Here is a 25,985-nt window from a genome sequence, read left to right on the forward strand (position 1 = left end):
CCAAGGCCAGAGGTAATTATAGGCTGCTCAGAGGTCCACTTCCAGCATTCTGAAAATAAAAGAGGAAAAGTGAGGCAAAGAGAAATCGGTAGAAATTCTCAAGGAAAAGGAGCTGAAAATAGAGCTCTGCACAGAGAGGGCAGAGTGGGTGTGTTCAGGGGGCTTTTTAAACAGCGTGGAAAATGTGGTAATATGTACTGATAGTTGTATAAAAAGTCTTCTCGTACTTCATGGTTTTTTCCTTTGCTGGTCTGTGTGTGCAGGAGACTTGGTACTGGACGAGCTCCAGTGACGCCCGTGATGTGGTTCTGAGTGGAAGTCACTGTACGGGCTCCGAGTTGTCCATCCAACAATGTCGCAAAAACGCACACGTCTACTGTCCCAGAGGTGGCGACGGGAGATCCGCAGGAGTCACTTGCGTGGAGAGTAAGCAAAAAAACTGTTTTGTGTATTTGCTTTGTACTCACTGTGACGTAAACTCCCCCCTGTGTACCCTGACAGCTGCTCCTGACCTGGTCGTGGATGCCCAGCTTGTCCAGGAGTCAGCTTACCTGGAAGACAGGCCCTTACACCTGCTGACATGTGCCAATGAGGAGAACTGTCTCTCCTCTTCCGCTGCCAGGATGAACTGGCCTTACGGACACCGACGCCTGCTGAGGTTCTCCTCCCGTATTATGAACTTGGGCCGAGCTGATTTTCAACCCAAAGCTACCAGGGAGAACTGGATATGGCATCAGTGTCACAGGTAGATTGTACAGTCAAGTGGAAGTCCATGCACAGCATGACACTAAACTGTTGAAGTCAAGTATCAAGACACCAGAAGCAAAAAGGCAATTCCAATTAGTGGCATTTGCTTCTTGTAACTCTCAAAATAAACGTACACTTCTGTCCTCAGGGCATTCAGTCGATCGCAACTGGACTGCTTGGTTCGTCTTGCAAGACGTTCTGCCTCTCATCCAAGTAGGCTTCATCAGTCCATGCTCTTAGACTTCGATTGGTCAGCCCGAGTCTAAGCGTTAGATTGGTGAGATCTTTGCCAGCAACTGGTGCCAAAACCTCAACTATTTATATACTCCAACACACGGAGAGTTTGGCCGAGCGAGGATTGTTCCGCCCTATTGTTGTGAAACGTCGTGTGGCGTTTCCTCTTGTGGCAGAATGTCTTCCAAGACAAACCAAAACAGTCCACTTGCGATCGATTGAATGGCCTCAGAATAAAATGACCTGGTTGAATGAGAACATGAATATATACTTTACATTTCTGACTTATGGCAATTTAAAACATGACAATAGACATATTGAATTACTCTAAATGTACATTGGTCCCTTTCAGGAAACTTTATTTCATTTTTAACAAGCCAAAGTTGACTAACAGGGCTGAGTGAATGACTACAAAGCTCTTTTTCTAGTGTTCAAAGAAGTTGTTTTTTTTTATAATATGAATACTTTTAAATTGTATTTACTAAAAAATAAGATATGCGATTAAATCAGTCTACAGGTCGCAATTTTATCATGCACTTATGTACTATATGGGGTGGTCTCCTGCTGGCCCTACTATGGACTAGACCAGTGGTTCCCAAAGTGGGCGGTACCCAGGGGGGCGGTGGAAAGATCTGGGGGGGCGGTGAGGAAGAAGGGGGCGGTAGGGGGGCGGCAGTCCGAAGTCGAAGTTCGAACGTTTGTTTGACGATTTGTACACAACACGTGCAGCAGGACGAGTCAGTGGACGACGCATCAGGGTCCGGTTACCACACGCCGCTCTGGCCCAGTCAGATCCGTCGTAGATCCGCGGGGATCTACGACTTCTTCTTAGTGAGTTCCAGCCTGATGTTGAGAAGCTTATGTCCCTGCACCAAGCACATCCATCCCATTAATATTAAGTGTGAGACAATGAAGGTTACTGGTGGAATGTTTATTTACCATTCTATGTTGCTGAAACAGTTAAAACTGCTAAAAAATACATTGGTTTACTAAATTGGGTTTTATTTGTGAAATACACATTTGTGTTTAACCTTTCTCTTTTCAAATTGCAGCAGGGGGGGGGCGCTAGGAATTCACTGGGGAGCCAAGGGGGCGCCAGCCTGTAAAAGTTTGGGAACCATTGGACTAGACTCTCACTATTATGTTAAATCCACTATGGACTGGACTTTTACAATATTATGCTCAACCCACTCGACGTCCATTGCCTCAGGTCTACCCTAGGGGCTGGGGGAAGTGGGGGGTGGGGGGGTTTTCACCCACATCTGCGGTCCTCTCCAAGGTTTCTAGTACTCATTCTCATTGACATCCCACTGAGTTGTGAGTTTTTCCTTGCCCTTATGTGGGATCTGAACCGACGTTGTCATTGTGGCTTCTGCAGCCCTTTGAGTCCCGTGTGTTTTAGGGCCAGATAAATAAACATTGATTCATGATTGATTGATATTTCCTGGGCGAAATGATCTCGCTCAATGTTGTTTAACGGTATAAGACTTGGAGGCAGAAAAAAACTCTTCATCTCATGCTTTAAAGCAGTTTCCAGACACAATCTTGACCCCGTAAGAAGAAAAAAACCATGCAGTGCCATCTTTATGAATAAAATAGATTATCTTTCATTTTACGCAATAAGCACAATGTTGACATTGAGTAACAATGTCTAAGACCGGCCTCCCTTCCTAACTCAGCTGTTGTGGTTTTGTGTACTAAAACAAAAAAAGGCAGAGCTCAACAGTTTCTTCCAGCCTCAATCACTACTTCCCCACATTGGTTTTTGTTCCCCCACTATTCCTAGCGCTTCTTCTGGGAATGCTTCTATAATGAGAGCGGCAGACAGAACAAACAACACGTTGTGTTGTGTAACGCTTTTGCACGTACACAAGACGATTTATGGGACGTTATTTTAATGACGAAATGAACCGTGTAATGTTAAAGCAAAGTATAAAAGAAAGACAACGGATGTTATCATAATGCTGGTTAATATAGAAAAGTATATCATATCATATATCAACTTGCTCCGTCCATCTTTTTGACCCCTGTCCCATCTCTCAGGCACTACCACAGCATCGAGGTGTTTACTCACTACGACCTTCTGACTCTCAATGGCACCAGGGTGGCTGAAGGTCACAAAGCCAGCTTCTGTCTGGAGGACACCTACTGCCCTGATGGTCAGACTCACTATTTTTTTTCAAACCATTACCGTATAATCATTGTGTTAACGCAGGGGTCACCAACCTTTTTGAAAGCAAGAGCTACTTCTTGGGTACTGATAAATGCCAAGGGCTACCAGTTTGATACACACTTAAATAAATTGCCAGAAATAGCCAATTTGCTCAATTTACCTTTTATAAATAAATATATATTTATATGTATAAAAAATGGGTATTATGTCTGTCATTCCGTCGTACATTTTTTTTCCTTTTACGGAAGGTTTTTTGTAGAGAATAAGTGATGAAAAAAACACTTAATTGAACGGTTTAAAAGAGGAGAAAACACACAAAAAATAAAAAATTTCATTTTGAAACATAGTTCATCTTCAATTTCGACTCTTTAAAAGTCAAAATTCAACCGAAAAAAATGAAGGGAAAAACTAGCTAATTAAAATATTTTTGAAAAAATTCATCAAATATTTTTTGGGAACATCATTAGTCATTTTTCCTGATTAACTTTAATTTTAGAATTTTGATGACATGTTTTAAATAGGTTAAAATCCAATCTGCACTTTTTTTTTTATAACAAATTGGACCAAGCTATATTTCTAACAAAGACAAATCATTATTTCTTCTAGATTTTCCAGAACAAAAATTTTTAAAGAAATTCAAAAGACTTTGAAATAAGATTTAAATTTGATTCTACAGATTTTCTAGATTTGCCAGAATATTTTTTTTTTGTTTTAATCATGATAAGTTTGAAGAAATATTTCACAAATATTCTTTGTCGAAAAAACAGAAGCTAAAATAAATAAATAAATGGGTTGTACTTGTATAGCGCTTTTCTACCTTCAAGGTACTCAAAGCGCTTTGACACTACTTCCACATTTACCCATTCACACACTGATGGAGGGAGCTGCCATGCAAGGCGCCAACCAGCACCCATCAGGAGCAAGGGTGAAGTGTCTTGCTCAGGACACAACGGACATGACGAGGTTGGAATTGAACCAGGGACCCTCGGGTTGCGCACGGCCACTCTTCCACTGCGCCACGCCGTCCCTTACAAAATAAAGAATTAAATTAAAATGTATTTATTATTCCTTACAATAATAAAAAAAAATACTTGAACATTGATTTAAATTGTCAGGAAAGAAGAGGAAGGAATTTAAAAGGTAAAAAGGTATATGTGTTTAAAAATCCTAATATCATTTTTAAGGTTGTATTTTGTCTCTAAAATTGTCATTCTGAAAGTTATAAGAAGCAAAGTAAAAAAATTAATTAATTTATTTAAACAAGTGAAGACCAAGTCCTTGAAATATTTTCTTGGATTTTCAAATTCTATTTGAGTTTTGTCTCTCTTAGAATTAAAAATGTCGGACCAGCTTGCTAGTAAATAAATAACATGTAAAAAAAATAGAGGCAGCTCACTGGTAAGTGCTGCTATTTGAGCTATTTTTAGAACGGGCCAGCGGGCGACTCATCTGGTCCTTACGGGCGACCTGGTGCCCGCGGGCACCGTGTTGGTGACCCCTGTGTTAACGTATAGTCTTAAAGGCATTAACAGTGATTAGCTTCAACAATAACATCCAAAGCGTGACTACAGTCCCAGATTTAGCTTCAGCCTCACTTAACTTGACGTCTTTTTGTCAAGTCCCCTTTTCATTTGACCATTTTGCCTCCCAGGTATCCAAAAACGGTATTCCTGCTACAACATGGGACAACAGGGTATCTCAATTGGCTGCTGGGATACGTACCGCCATGACATTGACTGCCAGTGGATTGACATCACAGATGTGCGCCCTGGTGAATATGTCTTCCAGGTAAACACACAAGTTTCATTCCAGCTTGATTCCAATTATTGGGTTGCAGTTTTTCTGAGTTTGTGTTTCAGAGCAGTGTTTTTTCAACCTTTTTTGAGCCGAGGCACATTTTTTTGCGTTGAAAAAATGCGGAGGCACACCACCAGCAGAAATCGTTAAAAAAACAAAACTCAGTTGACAGTAAAAAGTCGTTGTCGCAATTGTGGGATATGACTTTAAACCATAATCAAGCATGCATTAATATAAGTCTAGGGTTGGGGAGGAGACCCTGCCCCAAGTGGAGGAGTTCAAGTACCTAGGAGTCTTGCTCACGAGTGGGGGAAGAGTGGAACGTGAGATCGACAGGCGGATCGGTGCGGCGTCTTCAGTAATGCGGACGTTGTATCGATCCGTTGTGGTGAAGAAGGAGCTGAGCCGGAAGGCAAAGCTCTCAATTTACCGGTCGATCTACGTTCCCATCCTCACCTATGGTCATGAGCTTTGGGTCATGACCGAAAGGATAAGATCACGGGTACAAGCGGCCCAAATGAGTTTGGGTCTCTCCCTTAGAGATAGGGTGAGAAGCTCTGCCATCCGGGAGGAACTCAAAGTAAAGCCGCTGCTCCTTCACATGGAGAGGAGCCAGATGAGGTGGTTCGGGCATCTGGTCAGGATGCCACCCGAACGCCTCCCTAGGGATGTGTTTAGGGCACGTCCAGCTGGTAGGAGGCCACGGGGAAGACCCAGGACACGTTGGGAAGACTATGTCTCCCGGCTGGCCTGGGAACGCCTCGGGATCCCCCGGGAAGAGCTAGACGAAGTGGCTGGGGAGAGGGAAGTCTGGGCTTCCCTGCTTAGGCTGCTGCCCCCGCGACCCGACCTCGGATAAGCGGAAGATGATGGATGGATGGATGTTTTAGTTCTTGTCTTGCACTCCTATTTTGGTGGCTTTTTCTTATTTTGGGGTATCTTCCTGTAGCAGTTTCTTGTCTTCCTTTGAGCGATATTTCCCACATCTACTTTGTTTTAGCAATCAAGAATATTTCAGTTGTTTTTATCCTTCTTTGTGGGGACATTGTTGATTGTCATGTCATGTTCGGATGTAATTTGTGGATGCCGTTTTTGCTCCACAGTAAGTCTTTGCTGTCGTCCAGTATTCTGTTTTTGTTTACTTTGTAGCCAGTTCAGTTTTAATCTCGTTCTGCATAGCCTTCCCTATGCCTCAATGCCTTTTCTTAGGGGGCACTCACCTTTTTGTTTATTTTTGGTTCAAGCATTAGACACCTTTTTACCTGCACACTGCCTCCCACTGTTTCCGTCATCTACAGAACATTTAGCTGCCTAAATGTTCACACATTGGAGGCTATAAAATGATTGCAAGATTAATGGAACATACTACGGTATACCGGTATTAGTATAGTTCTGCGATACTAATAAATTATACCACCTCTGAAAAGTACCAGTCCACCAACATGCCAATGTAAACAAACGCCATTGGTGGATCATTCACTGTAATGATATCAAGTACAGGAGCATATCTAGTCGATACTACTATGATTACATCAATATTTTTGGCATAAAAACATCTTTAGTTTTTAAAAAATGTATATTATGTTTATAAACTCAGGAAATACGTCCCTGGACACATGAGAACTTTGAATATGACCAATGTATGATCCTGTAACAACTTGGTATCAAATTGATATCCAAATTGGTGGCATCATCCAAAACTGATGTAAAGTATCAAAACAACAGTAGAGTCAGTGGTTATTACATTTTAACAGCAGTTTAGATAGAACATGTTAAAAGTGAAAGTAAGCAGATATTAACAGTAAGTGAACAAGTAGATAGAATAATAGAATAATTCATTTTCTACCACTTGTCCTGAATAATTTTGACAAAATAATAGAATGACATATGACACAAAATTGTTTGCTTACTTACTACTTAAAGCCAAGTTGTCTATTATGTTTGCTATATTATTTAAGGACAAACTTGCAATAAGAAACATATGTTTAACGTATCCTGAGATTATTTGTTAAAATAAAGCCAATAATGCAATTTTCCCTTTTTTTTTAGAAAATTACCGAAAAGTATCAAAATAATCATGGTACCAGTAACAACATATTGGTATCGGTACAACACTAGATTGTAGCTGAGATAGGCGCCAGCGCCCCCCGCGACCCCAAAAGGGAATAAGCGGTAGAAAATGGATGGATGGACAACACTAGAACAAACTAATCGATAGATTACTCAATTAATAAAATAATTGAATTAGCCTCACCACAGTAATGGGTTATGGGTTGTACTTGTATAGCGCTTTTCTACCTTCAAGGTTCTCAAAGTGCTTTGACACTACTTCCACATTTACCCATTCACACACACATTCACACACTGATGGAGGGAGCTGCCATGCAAGGCCCTAACCCCGACCCATCAGGAGCAAGGGTGAAGTGTCTTGGTCAAGGACACAACGGACGAGACAAGGTTGGTAGAAGGTGGTGATTGAACCAGGAACCCTCAGGTTGCTGGCAGGGCCACTTTTCCAACCGCGCCACACCGTCCCCACCTAATAATAATAATAATAATAATAATGCTTCACGGTGGCAGAGGGGTTAGTGCGTCTGCCTCACAATACGAAGTTCCTGCAGTCATGGGTTCAAATCCAGGCTCGAGTTTGCATGTTCTCCCCGTGAATGCGTGGGTTCCCTCCGGGTACTCCGGCTTCCTCCCACTTCCAAAGACATGCACCTGGGGATAGGTTGATTGGCAACACTAAATGGTCCCTAGTGTGTGAATGTTGTCTGTCTATCTGTGTTGGCCCTGTGATGAGGTGGCGACTTGTCCAGGGTGTACCCTGCCTTCCGCCCGATTGTAGCTGAGATAGGCGCCAGCGCCCCCCGCGACCCCGAAAGGGAATAAGCGGTAGAAAATGGATGGATGGATGGATAATAATGCAGCTGAGATAGGCTCCGGAACTCCCCGCGACCCCAAAAGGGACAAGCGGTAGAAAATGGATAGATAATAATAAGAAGAAGAATATATTTTTATATAGCACTTTCGTCAAAACTCAAAAGGCACTTTAAAAAAAAATGAACAGGTTAAAAGCTAGCTTAAAGAGGTAAGTTTTTACCTGTTTTTGAATGGTTTTAGTGAGTCAGAGATACGGATGTGTTGGGGCGGAGAGTTCCAGAGGGTGAAGAAAACTAAGGCTCAAGGTATGGTGCTTATATTTAGCGATGGCAGTGAGACGATTTGACTCAGATGATGGTGGTAGAACATTGGAAGGTCAGTGAGGTATGGACGAGCCAGGTGGTCTATGGATTTATGGGTGATTATCAGGATCTTGAAGGGGATATACTTTTTGTGTGGGGAGCCAGTGAAGAAACAGGGCAGACTAGTTCTGGACATGATGGAGTTTTTGTATTGTGTAAAGGAAGCTCTTATAATAATCCAGTTCGGAGGAAATGAAGACATGGATAAACATTTCAATCAATCAATCAATCAATCAATGTTTACTTATATAGCCCTAAATCACTAGTGTCTCAAAGGGCTGCACAAACCACCACGACATCCTCGGTAGGCCCACATAAGGGCAAGGAAAACTCACACCCAGTGGGACATCGGTGACAATAATGACCCAGTGGGATGTCGGTGACAATGATGACTATGAGAACCTTGGAGAGGAGGAAAGCAATGGATGTCGAGGGGGTCTAACATGATACTGTGAGAGTTCAATCTATAATGGATCCAACACAGTCGCGAGAGTCCAGTCCAAAGCGGATCCAACACAGCAGCGAGAGTCCCGTTCACAGCGGAGCCAGCAGGAAACCATCCCAAGCGGAGGCGGATCAGCATCGCAGAGATGTCCCCAGCCGATACACAGGCGAGCAGTACATGGCCACCGGATCGGACCGGACTCCCTCCACAAGGGAGAGTGGGACATAGGAGGAAAAAGAAAAGAAACGGCAGATCAACTGGTCTAAAAAGGGAGTCTATTTAAAGGCTAGAGTATACAAATGAGTTTTAAGGTGAGACTTAAATGCTTCTACTGAGGTGGCATCTCAAACTGTTACCGGGAGGGCATTCCAGAGTACTGGAGCCCGAACGGAAAACGCTCTATAGCCCGCAGACTTTTTTTGGGCTTTGGGAATCACTAATAAGCTGGAGTACTTTGAACGCAGATTTGTGCGTAGGTGTAGGAGGTGTGTTTTAGTGGTTTGAAAGAGAGGGCGGAGTCAAAAATGAATCCAGGTGACTGATTAACCATCATCAGTGAGAGTAAAGTCCTGGTTCGAGGGCTGTAGAGATTTGGAACCAATGATAATCTCTTCATTTTGCCGCAGTTGAATTTAAGGAAATTGGTGATCATTCATGATTTTATTGCAGAGAGGCCGTTTGTGAGGGTGGAGGCTGTGGCCGGTGGGATTGTTTTGGTGGATAAGTTCAGGTGTGTGTTGAAACATGTATCCATCAACCCATTTTCTACCGCTTGTCCCTTTTTTGGGGTCACGGAGCGTGGCGCAGTCGAGAAAGTGGCCGTGCCAGCAACCGGAGGTTTCCTGGTTCAATCCCCACCTTCTACCAAACTCGTCACGTCCGTTGTGTCCTTGAGCAAGACACTTTACCCTTGCTCCTAATGGGTCGCGGTTTGGGCCTTGCATGGCAGCTCCAGCCATCAGTGTGTGAATGTGTGTGTGAATGGGTGAATGTGGAAGTAGTGTCGAAGCACTTTGAGTACCTTGAAGATAGAAAAGCGCCATATAAGTATAACCCATTTACCATTTATCTCAGCTACAATTGGGCAGAAGGCAGATAATAAAAATGAGTGGACCAAGCATTGAGCCTTGCGGGACACCATGTGTTACTGGGATGGTGCGGGATTGTTTTTGGATATGTATCGGAGTCTGTTGCTGAGGTAGGATGTGAACCAGGAGAATGTAGAACCAGTTTTACTGTGTCGATGTTATATTGTAAATGCTAGAGACGGAGGATCAGTATGGAAGGAGCCAGGTGGCTTAGAGTAGTGCTGTTTAGTTACGGATTTCAGATTAAAAAATCGCAAATAATTTAAAGGATTTTGTTGTTTAAACTAGCAGGCAACAGATCCATGGATCAGTGTTTTTTAAGCACTGTGAAATACAGTCTGGTGTGCCGTGGGAGATTATGCAATTTCAACTATCCATCCATCCATCCATCATCTTCCGCTTATCCGAGGTCGGGTCGCGGGGGCAGCAGCCTAAGCAGGGAAGCCCAGACTTCCCTATCTCCAGCCACTTCGTCTAGCTCTTCCCGGGGGATCCCGAGGCGTTCCCAGGCCAGCCGGGAGACATAGTCTTCCCAACGTGTCCTGGGTCTTCCCCGTGGCCTCCTACCGGTTGGACGTGCCCTAAACACCTCCCTAGGGAGGCGTTCGGGTGGCATCCTGACCAGATGCCCGAACCACCTCATCTGGCTCCTCTCGATGTGGAGGAGCAGCGGCTTTACGTTGAGTTCCTCCCGGATGGCAATTTCAACTAATTGGGTTAAAATATTATTTTGCAAACCAGTAATTACAGTCCGCAAATACTGCGCCGTTGTTGAGTGTCTGTGCTGTCTGAAGCTCGGCAGAGTAACCATATTATACTCTTTCATATCAGTAGGTAGCAGCAAGTAGGTAATTGCTTCGTAGATGTCAGGAACATAGTTTGTCGTGATCACAATATGCAGACGACAGCGGTCAAAAAGTGTCTAATGTTTAATCCAAATATAAACAAAAGGCAAGTGCCGCTAAGAAAAGGCATTGAAGCTTAGGGAAGGCTGTGCCAATCAAAACTAAAACTGAACTGGCTACAAAGTAAACAAAAACAGAATGCTGGACGACAGCAAAAACCTGCAGCGCGTGGAGCAGAGACAGCATCCACAAAGTTCATCCGAAATGAAGATGACAATCAACAACGTCCCCACAAAGAACGACAGCGTCCGCACAACTTCAATAATCTTGATTGCCAAAACAAAGCAGGTGCGGGGAAGACATAAAACTGCTACGGAAAAATACCAACAAAACAGGAAAAGCCACCAAAATAGGAGCGCAAGACAAGAAGTAAAACACTATACACAGAAAAGCACCAAAAAACTCCAAATAAGTCACGGCGTGATGCGACAGGTGGTGACAGTACACCTACTTTGAGACAAGAGCTATAGTGATGCATGCTTGGTTATGCTTTAAGTCATATCCAACAATTACGAGAACGGCTTTTTACTGTCAACTACTGGGTTAAATTTTTCACTGATGGATTTTTTTCAATGAAAAAATGTGCCTTGGCTCAAAAAATGTTAAAAAACGCTGCATTGGATAACCTTTGAAATAAAAGAGAGGTCTGAGGTTTGAGATGAGGCGGAAATCGTCTGGGTTTTCATGTTCCAGTCCAGGTTTTTTAAGTATGGGTTGGATAAATGTAATAATGCATGATGCCTCACTGGCCGGGAATCGAACTGACATCTTTTGCTATTCCTTTCTGTTACTGACAACACTACAGTACTACAAACGTGCAACTATTACAACTGTTTGTGATTCTCAGGGAAATACGGGACAAAGTGCGTCCCTTGATGGGCTCGATACCAGATGCATACTTTTGTTTCCAAATACCGAAAAATTCCACCGGATGAGTGGAACAACAAAAGCTGAGCCAACTGGCAAATCTTCTCGACATAAATCCAAACATGTTTTGGGGGAAAAAAATGTTTAAAATCTGCAAAGTGGGATAAAAGCGATAACCGACTATAATTGTAGCTAAGTGGCCCTTGGTGGTGCATCCAACCATTCAGGTACGCCATATCCATGTTGTTTCAGGGCGTGGGTGTACTTAGGGAAAGTACATTTACTGTGGTTTTATATATAGAAAGAAGACCTGCTATTAGCGAGTGGAGCGTATTGGCCGGTGGACAACACCGTCAGCACTTGACTTCTTCTTTTAATGTTGGACTTGTCTGTTCCTAAACGTTCCGATCTCCTGTGCTGACCTACTCATCTGTCCTCCCGCTCTGTTATTTGCTTTTTTTTTGCACAACTAATGGCACCGCATTAGTCGTGCAATTAGCTTGCAAGCTTTTTGCATTAGTCAGACATGTTTTCATCATCTCTTTGCACTGCGCACGTGCAACAACTCGGGACTTCAAAGCACGTACGGAGCCCGTGAATTTCGTAAGAAGAAAGGGAGATTTTAGAGCAGGGGTGTAAAACTCATTTTAGCTCAGGGGCCCGCATGGAGGAAAATCTGCGCACACGCGGGCCAGATTATTAAAATCATGGCATTAAAACTAAAAAAAAGAAAGAAAACTTCGGATTGTTTTGTTTGTCTTACTTTGGCCAGAAAGAGAACAAACAAATACTGAAAATCATCCATTTCCATTTCCTACCGCTTATTCCCTTTCGGGGTCACGGGGGGCGCTGGCGCCTATCTCAGCTACAATCGGGCGGAAGGCAGGGTACACCCTGGACAAGTCGCCACCTCATCACAGGGCCAACACAGATAGACAGACAACATTCACACACTAGGGCCAATTTTAGTGTTGCCAATCAACCTATCCCCAGGTGCATGTCTTTGGAAGTGGGAGGAAGCCGGAGTACCCGGAGGGAACCCACGCATTCACGGGGAGAACATGCAAACTCCACACAGAAAGATCCCGAGCCTGGATTTGAACCCAGGACTGCAGGAACTTCGTATTGTGAGGCAGACGCACTAACCCCTCTGCCACCGTGAAGCCCGAATACTGAAAATATTACAATAAAAATATTTTTAAAAATACCGGCAGCGGTAAAATTTAGATCCATGAAGGACGGAGGAAAGTGAATGAATGTTTGTTTAAATTAATACATAGTACATATGCATACAAATGTGTTTTTCTTTTCATTTTTTAAAATGAATTATGTTCATGACAACCTTTTTCCAAAACAAAATATAGAATGTGAGGTAACAGGAGAATGCATACATTTACCATCCATCCATCCATTTTCTACCGCTTATTCCCTTTTGGGGTCGCGGGGGGCGCTGGCGCCTATCTCAGCTACAATCGGGCGGAAGGCGGGGTACACCCTGGACAAGTCGCCACCTCATCGCAAGGCCAACAGGAAGGCGGGGTACACCCTGGACAAGTTGCCACCTCATCGCAGGTTGTACGGTATACCGGTATTAGTATAGTTCTGCGATACTAATAAATTATACTCTGTATTATACCACCTCTGAAAAGTACCGGTCCACCAACATGCCAATGTAAACAAACGCCATTGGTGGATCATTCACTGTAATGATATCAAGTACAGGAGCATATCTAGTCGATACTACTATGATTACATCAATATTTTTGGCATAAAAACATCTTTAGTTTTAAAAAAATGTATATTATGTTTATAAACTCAGGAAATACGTCCCTGGACACATGAGAAGTTTGAATATGACCAATGTATGATCCTGTAACAACTTGGTATCAAATTGATATCCAAATTGGTGGCATCATCCAAAACTGATGTAAAGTATCAAAACAACAGTAGAGTAAGTGGTTGTTACATTTTAACAGCAGTTTAGATAGAACATGTTAAAAGGGAAAGTAAGCAGATATTAACAGTAAGTGAACAAGTAGATAGAATAATAGAATAATTCATTTTCTACCACTTGTCCTGAATAATTTTGGCAGACTTCATAGAAAGCACCTCAAACGATTTATATTTATTATTTAAGTTAGGACTAAAGTTAAAGTTTTCGTTGTATATTAGTGCGACACCCCCCCCCCCCCCCCCCCTTTTAAGGTGACGGGCAATATGCACATGCGTATAGTTAGGAGGGGATGCCTCATTTATCGCAAAAAAGTCGTCTGGTTTGAGCCAGGTTTCGCTAAGACCGATGACGTTAAGGTTGTTGTCTCTAATGACCTCATTGACTAATAACGTTTTGGGAGACAAAGATCTGATGTTTAGAAAGCCCATATTATAGGTAGTGGGCTGTTTTAAGGAGTTGTTGATCAAATTATCCGTAGTAGCAATATTAATAATGTTGCGTTTATTATGCGCAGTGTACTTAAAATAATTACGACCATATCTAGGAATTGATATGACGGGAATTTTCAGATTGTCTACTTGGCGCTGCGATAAACTGAACGCATCATAATTTGCCACCTCAGTAGAACGCATGTCTAACTCTGACGTAGTCATAGACACAGCAGAAAAACCATTTTGTGAGTTGTGTATTATTCTACGAAAATTGCTATGTGTACAGGGATCATCCAGCCTGGCGCTGGCTAGTTCTAGCTTAACTGACTCCATACCCAGGCTAGCAGGCTCTGTAATTGCCTGTGACCGGGCTTGCTCTAGTGCAGTTAGTCAAATGTGGCTCAATGCGAAATCTATGTTCCGAGACAAGAGGATAGCGCCTTCCTGGTTAGGGTGAAGGCCGTCTCTCCTCAGCAAGCCAGGTTTGCCCCAGAAAGAGGGCCAATTATCAATAAACATAAATCCCTGTTGTCTACAGAAGCTATCTAGCCACTTGTTAAGAGAGACTAATCTGCTATATCTCTCATCATTGCCTCTCCCAGGCAGGGGGCCAGAGACAATTACTCGATGCCTGGACATCTTTCTGGCGAGATTACAAGTTTCTCTTTGTAATCTCTGATTGTCTCATCCTAACGTCATTGGAGCCAACGTGTATTACTATATTCGCATAACTAGTGGTGCGGTTAGCCTGTCGTACGTGTTTACTAGACCTGTTGCGAGTTAGCTCCCTAAGATTAGCTTCAATGTCAGGTGCTCTGCCCCCGGGAATACACTTAAATTGTGGCTGGTTTGCTAAGCTTTATGTTTCGGGTGATGGAGTCCCCTATGACTGGGGTGTAGGACTAGCTAAAGGGCTAAATCTATTATGCGTCTCAACCAGTACACCGTAGCTTGTAGGCCGGTTAGGGCTGCTACAAGCTGGGCTAGTTAGCTCGCTACAGCTAACGCTAGCAGATGTGTCCGCAACATCTAAAGTTACGAAATTACACTGCTCTAACTGGCGGACACGGCTCTCTAGCAAAGCAAACCTATCTATGAGTAAAGTGCACGAAGCGCAGGAAGCCATACTCACAGAAACTTTCCGTCGCCGAGTGGGGTGCCGGCTGTCTTCGGGAAGTGGTGGTCACGGTGGCGGGGGAGTTTTACAAGCCTTCTGCTTGGTAGGAACAAAGACAGCTTTTGTCCTCTTGCAGGGCGAGCTGAACTCAATGTAACAAAAAGTTTAGTGAATTAGATACATTTATTCTGACAACTGCCTTGGGGCCGTGAGCAGAATTTTATACAATTCAATTCCGATCCTTGGGGTGACAATTTGAATCAGAATAGATTTAACGCTATAACACGATTCTTGTAATATATTATTTGGTCGATAAGATAATAAAACCTTTGTAAATCAGGTTATAAGTTATAAAGTCTTCTTTTGGCTGTTGACAAACGACTTATATGCGCCTAAAAAAATGTCTTTTAAAAATCAATCTCATAATAGAAAATGGAGTAACCCCAACTCCAATCCAATCACATCTGTACAATACTTTGGTGTAAATTTACACACCAATTGAGTAGACATACAAACAAAATACTTGAGTACAATACTAAGAAAGAAAAATCTATAAAAACAGTATCAAAAATAATAATGTTCAAAAATACTATTTTGTACTTTATTATTTTAAATTTACACAATTTCGAAAATTATGATTCAAAATAGGGCTTCACGGTGGCAGAAGGGTTAGTGCGTCTGCCTCACAATACGAAGGTCCTGAGTAGTCAGGGTTCAATGCCGGGCTCGGGATCTTTCTGTGTGAAGTTTGCATGTTCTCCCTGTGAGTTCGTGGGTTCCCTCCGGGTACTCCGGCTTCCTCCCACCTCCAAAAACATGCACCTGGGGATAGGTTGATTGGCAACACTAAATTGGCCCTAGTGTGTGAATGTTGTCTGTCTATCTGTGTTGGCCCTGTGATTGGCCCGTTTGTAGCTGAGATAGGCACCAGCGACCCCAAAGGGAATAAGTGGTAGAAAATGGATGGATGGGTGGATGAATCAAAATAAATAAAAATCACAATTTGAATGTGAATAACGGAGACATAGCGCAGTTATTTTGAGCACAAAAACAAACAAATTTAGCATAAATAATCAAACCTTTAACTGAGGATCAAACCAAGTTGATTTGGCTCATAAAAGCAGTACATTAACGCAGCGCACAACAAGGGATGTTAACTTTGGGAGAAATTTGTCTTTACATCATTATCAGTGTCAGAGCAGGAAAGGGCTAGGAATAAGGTAGTGGTAAAAAAAAAAAATCCTTAATTGGCCTTTTAAAACCCTACGTGTGAAATATGTATAAGTAGGGGCGGCCCTCAGTGACAAGAGCGGAAAATGTGCTATTAATTGATAGTTATTTAATGGTGTTGTTATATTTCCATTGCTGCATAATGTTAAAGTTTCTCACACTTTTTGAACTGAATTTCTGCCACTAGTTGAATAATCCTGATGTACGATCTCTAACTGTATAATAACCTTCAATGATGACATTATCATAAATATATATATTAGGCTGCGATTCTTTGGGTGTCCAACGATTCGCTACAATATCGATTCTTGGGGTCGCGATTCGATTATAAATCGATTTTTTTCAATTCAACGCGATTCTCGATTTAGAAACGATATTTTTCCCATTCAAAATGATTCTGTATTCATTCAACACATAGGATTTCAGCAGGATCTACCCCAGTCTGCTCACATGCTAGCAGAGTAGTAGATTTTTTTTTTAAAAGCTTTAATAATTGTAAAGGACAATGTTTTATCAACTGATTGCAATAATGTACATTTGTTTTAACCATTAAACGAACCAAAACTATGACTTATTTTATCTTTGTGAAAATATTTGACAGTGTGTTCATTATATATATATATATATATATATATATATATATATATGCATTTTCTACCGCTTATTCCTTTTGGGGTCGCGGGTGCCTATCTCAGCTACAATCGGGCGGAAGGCGGCGTACACCCTGGACAAGTTGCCACCTCATCGCAGGGCCAACACAGATAGACAGACAACATTCACACTCACATCCACACACTAGGGTCAATTTAGTGTTGCCAATCAAATATATACATACACACATACATATATATATATATATATATATACACATATATATTTATATATATATATGTGTGTATATATATATACATATACACATATGTGTGTATATATATGTATATATATATATATATATATATATATATAAATGTGCCAAGATTTTCACTCAGTTTAGTCTAAAGACAAAACCAAAAGAGTAACAATTACAAATAATTGCGTAAGTTTCCCTGCAAACATAAAATCCCAAGATTAAAAGTATTGCCACAGTGTGTGGGCACATTATCTGTTTGATGTGTGCATCCAGAAAGTACATTTATGTGCTGTGCTGGTGCAGACGGGGTGGAAAACATTGAGTCGTGGCAACCAAGCAGGCTGCAGTTTAATGACAGGCTGCAACTTGAGTCTAAACTAAATGCATCTCTGGGCTGGTTTTGTGTAATGCACACACAGAGATAACAGTGGAAAGTGATGTCATTTATCATGCAACCCCCAATTGGAACTATTTTAAACAAAACATTATTCCTGCGGCTCCTCAGTCGCCCCCATGGGAAGCCAACTGTCGCAAATGTTTCTTTCTCACGTCAACTCTCACGTTATGAAACTTTTTTTTTTTTAAAGTGCACTCGTCTAGACATAAAATACACATTAGGAGCAGAGTTTGTGCTTCAGAGAGAGAATACAAAAAAGGTCAGACGGTAAATTAATTTTTCCCAAGCGAAATAATGTAAATCTAATTATTCAGTTATCAAAAACCCATTTTATAAAGAACAATTATAGTTTTACATGCAGAAACAATGTGAAATACATATACAGGTGGATGATTAAATAAATGAAGAACATTTTACATCACATTTACTTCAAAGATTCTGGCGAAGATGGCGATAAGTGGAGAGGGAGGAGGAAAAGGAAACCCCTTTTGAAATTCCTTGAATTCAGTAGCGTTTCTAACCTTATTTATCCTAGTGCTGCCACTTGCAACTTTCTTTGGTCGCATGATGACTAATTTTCTGATTGTACTTCATTAAAAAATGCACAGAGACTTGTCTGAAAGTCTATTCTCTTAACACTCTATGACAGACCTGGGCAAATTAAGGCCCGGGGGGCCACATGCGGCCCATTAAGCTTTTCAATCTGGCCCGCCGGACATTCTCAAGTAGTTTTTTTTAGATCTTTAAGATGGAAACTGTAGATGTCATTATGATGTGCAGTGATGTTTTCTAACGACCGTAAGTCCTCAACTATACTAAGTATTTCAATGGTTGGAATCTTCGCTTTTGGATGATATTCTAGTTACTATGGTCATCTAATTAGTTACTATGGTCATCTAATTAGTTACCATGGTCATCTAATTAGTTACCATGGTCATCTAATTAGTTACTATGGTCATCTAATTAGTTACCATGGTCATCTAATTAGTTACCATGGTCATCTAATTAGTTACTATGGTCATCTAATTAGTTACCATGGTCATCTAATTAGTTACTATGGTCATCTAATTAGTTACCATGGTCATCTAATTAGTTACTATGGTCATCTAATTAGTTACCATGGTCATCTAATTAGTTACTATGGTCATCTAATTAGTTACTATGGTCATCTAATTAGTTACCATGGTCATCTAATTAGTTACTATGGTCATCTAATTAGTTACTATGGTCATCTAATTAGTTACCATGGTCATCTAATTAGTTACCATGGTCATCTAATTAGTTACTATGGTCATCTAATTAGTTACCATGGTCATCTAATTAGTTACTATGGTCATCTAATTAGTTACTATGGTCATCTAATTAGTTACCATGGTCATCTAATTAGTTACCATGGTCATCTAATTAGTTACTATGGTCATCTAATTAGTTACCATGGTCATCTAATTAGTTACTATGGTCATCTAATTAGTTACTATGGTCATCTAATTAGTTACTATGGTCATCTACGTCACAGCAGCTCAGACGAGGCACCAAGCCGTGTGGGTGGGAAGCATTTCACCAGACGCGGAAGGAGATTTTCACAACAAAGTTCTAAAGCTTAGTGATGTATCCGATATCTCAGATTGTAGGTGGGTTTATTTTGTACCTTTTGCGTTCATATTTCAATGTTTGTTGAGTTTCACTTGATTGTAAAAAGTGTCGATCGAAAGGGGGTGTGACGTTCATATGTTATCAATATTCAGTGTTTTATCCATCATAGAAACATTTTAAATTCCATTTCCTTTTTTAAGGCGGTCTGTCATAACATTTTAGCATTCAATCAGTCATTATTGTGAGGTTTTGTATTAGTCTTTATAAAAGTAGATGTACCGGTAATGAAAATAAGCAAATAAAAAGACTAATGCATATACTTAATGACTAATCTGTGTTTTTAATTATTAGTATCAACGTGTCAGCTTTTTTTTTCATTGTGTTATGCCTTTTTGCTCTATTTTTCCAATTTGTCATATTTTTTTTTCTGTGTATTTCATTCAAAGCGCCACAGGGGAATAAAAAAAAAAGAGCTGCGTTGAACAAATGGCCGCCCAGGCCACACTTGGCCGTCCTGGTGAAATAAGTAAAGCAGTGGTGTTCAAAGCGTTGCCAAACGACAGAAGTGTGTGTGTTTTCTTAGCACTTATGGAAGTCATAAAGTTTGGGTTGCACGCTTCAGCAAGTTTTCTGTGGTAGTGCACACTCCCTGGGCTTGTGGTGGCGGAGATACACACTCACTCGTGCAGTGAATATTTTGTGACCGCTTGTATTTGATTACAGAATAAATGCATGATACATCTCTCCTTTACTTTTAATATGTACCTCTACTCGCTAAATATACTACAAAGTTGCTAAAAAAATCATTATTCACTAACAAGTCGTGTGCAGTGCATCTGGAAAGTGCTTCACTTTTTTAGTGTGGTGACCTACAAAAAAATATGCGCGCAAAACTTTCATCTTTCCTTTTATAGGTGGAAGTCAACCCATCCTTGGACATGGCAGAGTCCGATTTCAAGAACAATGTTGTCCGCTGTCGGTGCAAGTATGATGGAGCTATGGTCTACATGTTTGGATGCCATACAGGTAGGCTTCAAGACAATACATGCCATTAGATAGCATGGAATTATGAGATATGAAGGGGTACGATGGGATGGGATGAGATGGAATGAGCTGGAAAAAGACAGAAACGCATGATGAGATGGGGTGGGAAAGGATGACATGGGTTGAGATGAGATTGGAAGGGGTCATGAGATTAGACGAATAGAATGGTCCAGGAAGGGATGAGATAAATCGTCATAAAAACGGTGACGTGGAAGATGAGATGGAAAAAGATAGGAAGGATGAGCTTGAATAAGAAGGAATAGGAAAGTATGAGAGGCAACAAATAAACTGGATGGAAGACGGTGACGAGATGGAGAGTTTTGGGATGGACCGGACTGGTATGAGATGCGATGAGACAAGATATAAAATACGATGAGGGATGAGATGAAAGATGGGACGACATCAGAGATGAGATGAGACGCTATGAGACGTGACAATTACCATGAATTGATTAACGTGGACCCCGACTTAAAAAAGTTGAAAAACTTATTGGGGTGTTACCATTTAGTGGTCAATTGTACGGAATATGTACTGTACTGTGCAATCTACTAATAAAAGTATCAACCAATCATTTAAAAGAAAAGAGATGACATGAGAGATGAGATGCAATGCGATGACATGCAATGAGAGATGAGACGTGAGAAATGAGAGATAACATGAGAGGATGTGAGATGACATGCAATGAGAGATGAGACGTGAGAAATGAGACAACATGAGATGACATGCAATGAGAGATGAGACGTGAGAAATGAGACAACATGAGATGACATGCGATGAGAGATGAGATGCAGTGAGATGCGATGAGGTGCCACAAGAGATGAGATCAAATGCAATTAAAGATTAGATGAAATGAGATGAGATACTACAAAAATAGATTTGATGAAATGAGATATGAGACGCGAGAAATGAGGGATAACATGAGAGGATGTGAGATAACATGCTATGAGAGGAGGTGCAATGAGACGCAGTGAGATGCGATGAAGTTCAATGAGAGATGAGATAAAATGCAATTAGAGATTAGATTAAATGTGATGAGATACTACAAAAAGAGATGCGATTCAATGAGAGATGAGATGTGATGAGAATCAGGTGAGGTGGAATAAGTTCATATTGAATGACAATGATGTGTGGGGATGATATTTGATATTTGATGAGATGGTACAGGATGAGCTAGGATGGGGTGGTATTGGTACGGATAGAAAGGGTAACGAGAAGATGGGAGGGCAATGAAAAAGTAAGACGCCCTTGGATAATGTGGGGTGAGATTGAAAAGGCTGGTGAGACGTGTGTGGGTTGGTACCGCCTTTACTGGGTTAGGGTTGAGCCAGGGTGGAGAAGCCGGGATAAAACGTGCTATGGATGAACTGGGATGTGAATGATAACACAGGACAAAATGAGATTAAATGAGATGAGATGGGATTGCCTGGACTCTAAAAGTATGAGATTTGAAAGCATGATGAGAAGAGCTGAAACTGGATGGGAATCAATCAATCAATCAATGTTTATTTATATAGCCCCAAATCACAAATGTCTCAAAGGACTGCACAAATCATTACGACTACAACATCCTCGGAAGAACCCACAAAAGGGCAAGGAAAACTCACACCCAGTGGGCAGGGAGAATTCACATCCAGTGGGACGCCAGTGACAATGCTGACTATGAGAAACCTTGGAGAGGACCTCAGATGTGGGCAACCCCCCCCCCCTCTAAGGGACCGAAAGCAATGGATGTCGAGCGGGTCTAACATGATACTGTGAAAGTTCAATCCATAGTGGCTCCAAGACAGCAGCGAGAGTCCCGTCCACAGGAAACCATCTCAAGCGGATCAGCAGCGTAGAGATGTCCCCAACCGATACAGGCGAGCGGTCCATCCTGGGTCCCGACGAGCGGTCCATCCTGGGTCTCGACTCTGGACAGTCAGTACTTCATCCATGGTCATCGGACCGGACCCCCTCCACAAGGGAGGGGGGGACATAGGAGAAAGAAAAGAAGCGGCAGATCAACTGGTCTAAAAAGGAGGTCTATTTAAAGGCTAGAGTATACAGATGAGTTTTAAGATGAGACTTAAATGCTTCTACTGAGGTAGCATCTCGAACTGTTACCGGGAGGGCATTCCAGAGTACTGCAGCCCGAACGGAAAACGCTCTATAGCCCGCAGACTTTTTTTGAGCTCTAGGAATCACTAAAAAGCCGGAGTCTTTTGAACGCAGATTTCTTGCCGGGACATACGGTACAATACAATCGGCAAGATAGGCTGGAGCTAGACCGTGTAGTATTTTATACGTAAGTAGTAAAACCTTAAAGTCACATCTTAAGTGCACAATAACAGTGAATAATGAGATAACAGAAAAGTATTAGTAGTGCACTGCAGTATCACATGGGTGTGTGTGTGTGCCTTTGTCTCCCATCAGGCGATGCTTACAGTGCTGGTGCGGAGGACTTGTTTGACCACCAGCGTCAGATCACCAACAACTTCTTGTGAACAAGACAAATACAAGGACAGAAGAACCGTTCAACTCCTCAGCACACCTCAACAGGACAGGACAGAGCGGTTGAGAGACAAGGCTAAACGTCACTACATACACACACACACACACACACACACACACACACACACACACACACACACACACACTCACTCACATGTGCGAAGGAAGGACTCGGTACCCTGTGACTCTCTATCAGAGGCTGTTCACGTCCTACATGATTAAGGAGAAACATGGAGAAGAAGCAGGCATTACACCATAAAATGTATGGTAATATATTTACATTTTAGATTATTTGAAATCAATTAGAACTGAGAAGAAACAAGCGTGAATGCACCACATTGACACAGAGAACAACCGTCTGCTTGCATTCATTTTCCAATTTTTTTTTTTTTTTTAACTGTTACACATGTGCTTCTTGGTTTTGAATGAGAATATCCTTTTTCTTTTAACTCCATGGTGCTATTTTGCCTTATTTGAATAAATAGTGTAATGTATTGCACATGTATTGTCATGTACAGTTTTATATTACCTCTCTGGAATATTTGTTAGGTCTCTAATTTATGCAGATGTTATTGTACTTTTGAGTTGGCATTGTCCCTGCGTGGCTGTGTTTTGTATTGTTCATCCTTTGTTTGTTCTTCACCTGTCATCCCATGGGGTCTCGTCTGGTTGCGCCACATTAAAAGCGCCATAAACATTACAGCATTTAAATGGTAGAGAAAGAATAAACATCAGAATGACAAACTGCATGGTTATTTAAGGAATGGTGGTTTTTCCCTGCAGATTTTCCAAGCGTAAAAAAATAATTTGAAAGATTTTAGCTGAATCTGCCTTCAATACTCCATTCCACAGATTTGGAGGGAAAAAAATTTTAACTTTAAATCTGATTATATTTATATTTAACTTATTAAAACTGGCCCATATCAGGACAAAATGGAGCGAATTTTAGCGATATTACGGAGATGAAAGAAGGCCGTTTTAGTAACGCTTTTAATGTGTGCCTCAAAGGAGAGAGTTGGGTCGAAGATAATACCCAGATTCTTTAACGTGTCGCCTTGTTTAATTGTTTGGTTGTCAAATGTTAGAGTTGTATTATTAAATAGAGGTCGGTGTCTAGCAGGACCGATAATCAGCATTTCCATTTTTTGGGCATTAAGTTGCAAAAAGTTAGCGGACATCCATTGTTTAATTTCATTAAGACACGCTTCCAACTGACTACAGTCCGGCGTGTTGGTCAGCTTTAGGGGCATGTAGAGTTGGGTGTCATCAGCATAACAGTGAAAGCTAACACCGTATTTGCGTATGACGTCACCTAGCGGCAGCATGTAGATGCTGAAGAGTACAGGGCCAAGGACCGAACCCTGGGGAACTCCACACGTTACCTTAACATAGTCCGAGGTCACATTGTTATGGGAGACGCACTGCATCCTATCAGTAAGATAAGAGTTACACCATGACAGGGCTGAGTCTGACATACCAATTCGTGTTTTGATACGCTCTAATAAAATAGAGTCAGATATGACTCATTTGAGTAACAGGAGTGAGTTTTTAATAGATGAAAAACATTATAGCCATATAGCAATTGTGCTAATAGTATGTTGAAATTAAGTACAGTACATTAAAATATTTAAATAATACAATTTTGGGGGGAAATAACGAAAAAATATTTAGGTAACATGTCTGTGTGGAGATTTTTTTTACCTTTCAATCATAAAACAAAACAATGAGTAAATTCACTTTTAAGCCTCCCGTGGCTTGCAGAACATATGAATGATGCAACTTCCTGCGGATCATGTGACTTATGGAATTTTCCACGTGTGTTACAGGAAAAACCCAGAACCTAAATAAAGTTTGAATCTTACTTAAAAAGGAGTTTTGTTTCTTCAAAGAAAACGAAATTTAAAGTACTACAGGCCAACCATAAAGTATTCACTTTTTCCACATTTTGTTATATTACAGCCTTATTGCAAATAAATTCATGTTTGTCCTCAAAATTCTACACACAATACCCCAAAATGACAATGTGAAACTGATCCTCCTTGGGATGTTCCTACAGCTTGATTGGAGTCCACCTGTGGTAAGTTCTGTTAGTTGGACATGAATTGGAAAGGCACACACCTGTCTTTATATAAAAGGTCCGACACTTGAATGTGCATGGCAGAGCACAAACCAAGAATAAAGATGAAGGAACTGTCAGTAGACATCCAGACAGGATTGTCTCAAGGCACAAATCTGAGGAAGGTAACAGAAAAATTAACCTGACTCTCACCAGATCCTTAGAGTTCGCTGAGCGCCATACAAGGATCTCGGTCCAGATCCTTGTGTGGCGCTCAGCGAACTCTACAGATCTGGTGAGTCGTTACAGAAAAATACATAACGAGGTCCGAATGAGCACAGCGGCCTCAATCATCCATAAATGTAAGAAGTTTGGAACCACCAGGTCAAAAAATAGTGGTCTAAGACAGGGGTGTCAAAGTCATTTTAGCTCAGGGGCCGCATGGAGGAAGAGCTCTGCACACATGGGCAGGACTATTCCAAATCATGACATTAAAACTAAAATAAAAGACCACTTCAGATTGTCTTCTTTTTCTTATTTAGGCCAAAAATAGAAAAAACACATTCTGAAAATATGACAATAATAATAAAGAAAAAATAATAGTGGCAGCGGTAAAGTTTAGATCGGGGGTCGGGAACCTTTTTGGCTGAGAGAGCCATGAAAGCCCGATATTTTAAAAATGTATTTTTGTGAGAGCCATATCATATTTTTCAACACTGAATACAACTAAATGCGTACATTTTTAAGTAAGAAACATTTTTAGAGCATAATATGTCTCTTATTATTTTTGATAAATAACATTGTTATTCTGAAGCCAACCAATAATAAATAAAATACTTCTTACATTAATGGGACTTCTTGAACAGATGCGGTGTAAAACGGATGGATGGATTAAAATGCACGAGAAGGTTTTATATTTTTAACCTTATTTTTAACACTGTAATGATTACCAGCGGAATTATTCATTACTTATTGTGTCAAGTAATGACACGATAAGTAATGATTTTTTTTTTTTTTTTCATTTCAATCTTCTATTCCTCCCCCCCCCCCTTGTTTACCTGTATCTCATCTTTTTTTGTAAGGGGCGCTGGAAGCCGGCAGACCCGTCAGCGATCCTGTTCTGTCTCCCTGTAATGTTTGTCTGATCTTGAATGGGATTGTGCTGAAAATTGTAATTTTCCTGAAGGAACTCTCCTGACGGAATGAATAAAGTACTATCTAATCTATCTAATCTAATCTAAAGCAACTTCAGCTAAGATTTATCTGAGAGCCAGATGCAGTCATCAAAAGAGCCACATCTGGCTCGAGAGCCATAGGTTCCC

At 41.2% G+C, this 25,985-nt stretch overlaps 1 protein-coding gene across 2 annotated transcripts in view; it reads left to right on the forward strand.

Moving 5' to 3' along the window:
* LOC133539161 (lysyl oxidase homolog 4-like) overlaps nt 1-23,351 on the forward strand; it is an 83,839-nt gene extending 60,488 nt beyond the window's left edge. Inside the window, exons 10-16 of one of the 2 annotated variants that reach the window (XR_009803198.1) lie at nt 264-426; nt 502-745; nt 3,025-3,140; nt 4,806-4,942; nt 19,988-20,099; nt 22,530-22,699; nt 22,738-23,351. Coding sequence is in view for 1 of the 2 variants with exons in the window: in XM_061881275.1 (XP_061737259.1) it covers nt 264-426; nt 502-745; nt 3,025-3,140; nt 4,806-4,942; nt 19,988-20,099; nt 22,530-22,600 (843 nt within the window). In the remaining variant the exon portion in view is untranslated. Of the gene's footprint in view, nt 1-263; nt 427-501; nt 746-3,024; nt 3,141-4,805; nt 4,943-19,987; nt 20,100-22,529 lie in introns of both variants that reach the window. The other variant, XM_061881275.1, reaches the window with a different exon arrangement.
* The last annotated feature ends 2,634 nt before the right edge of the window (nt 23,352-25,985 follow it).

This window comes from Nerophis ophidion, linkage group LG20, assembly GCF_033978795.1.
Source record: "Nerophis ophidion isolate RoL-2023_Sa linkage group LG20, RoL_Noph_v1.0, whole genome shotgun sequence".
Taxonomy (NCBI): domain Eukaryota; kingdom Metazoa; phylum Chordata; class Actinopteri; order Syngnathiformes; family Syngnathidae; genus Nerophis; species Nerophis ophidion.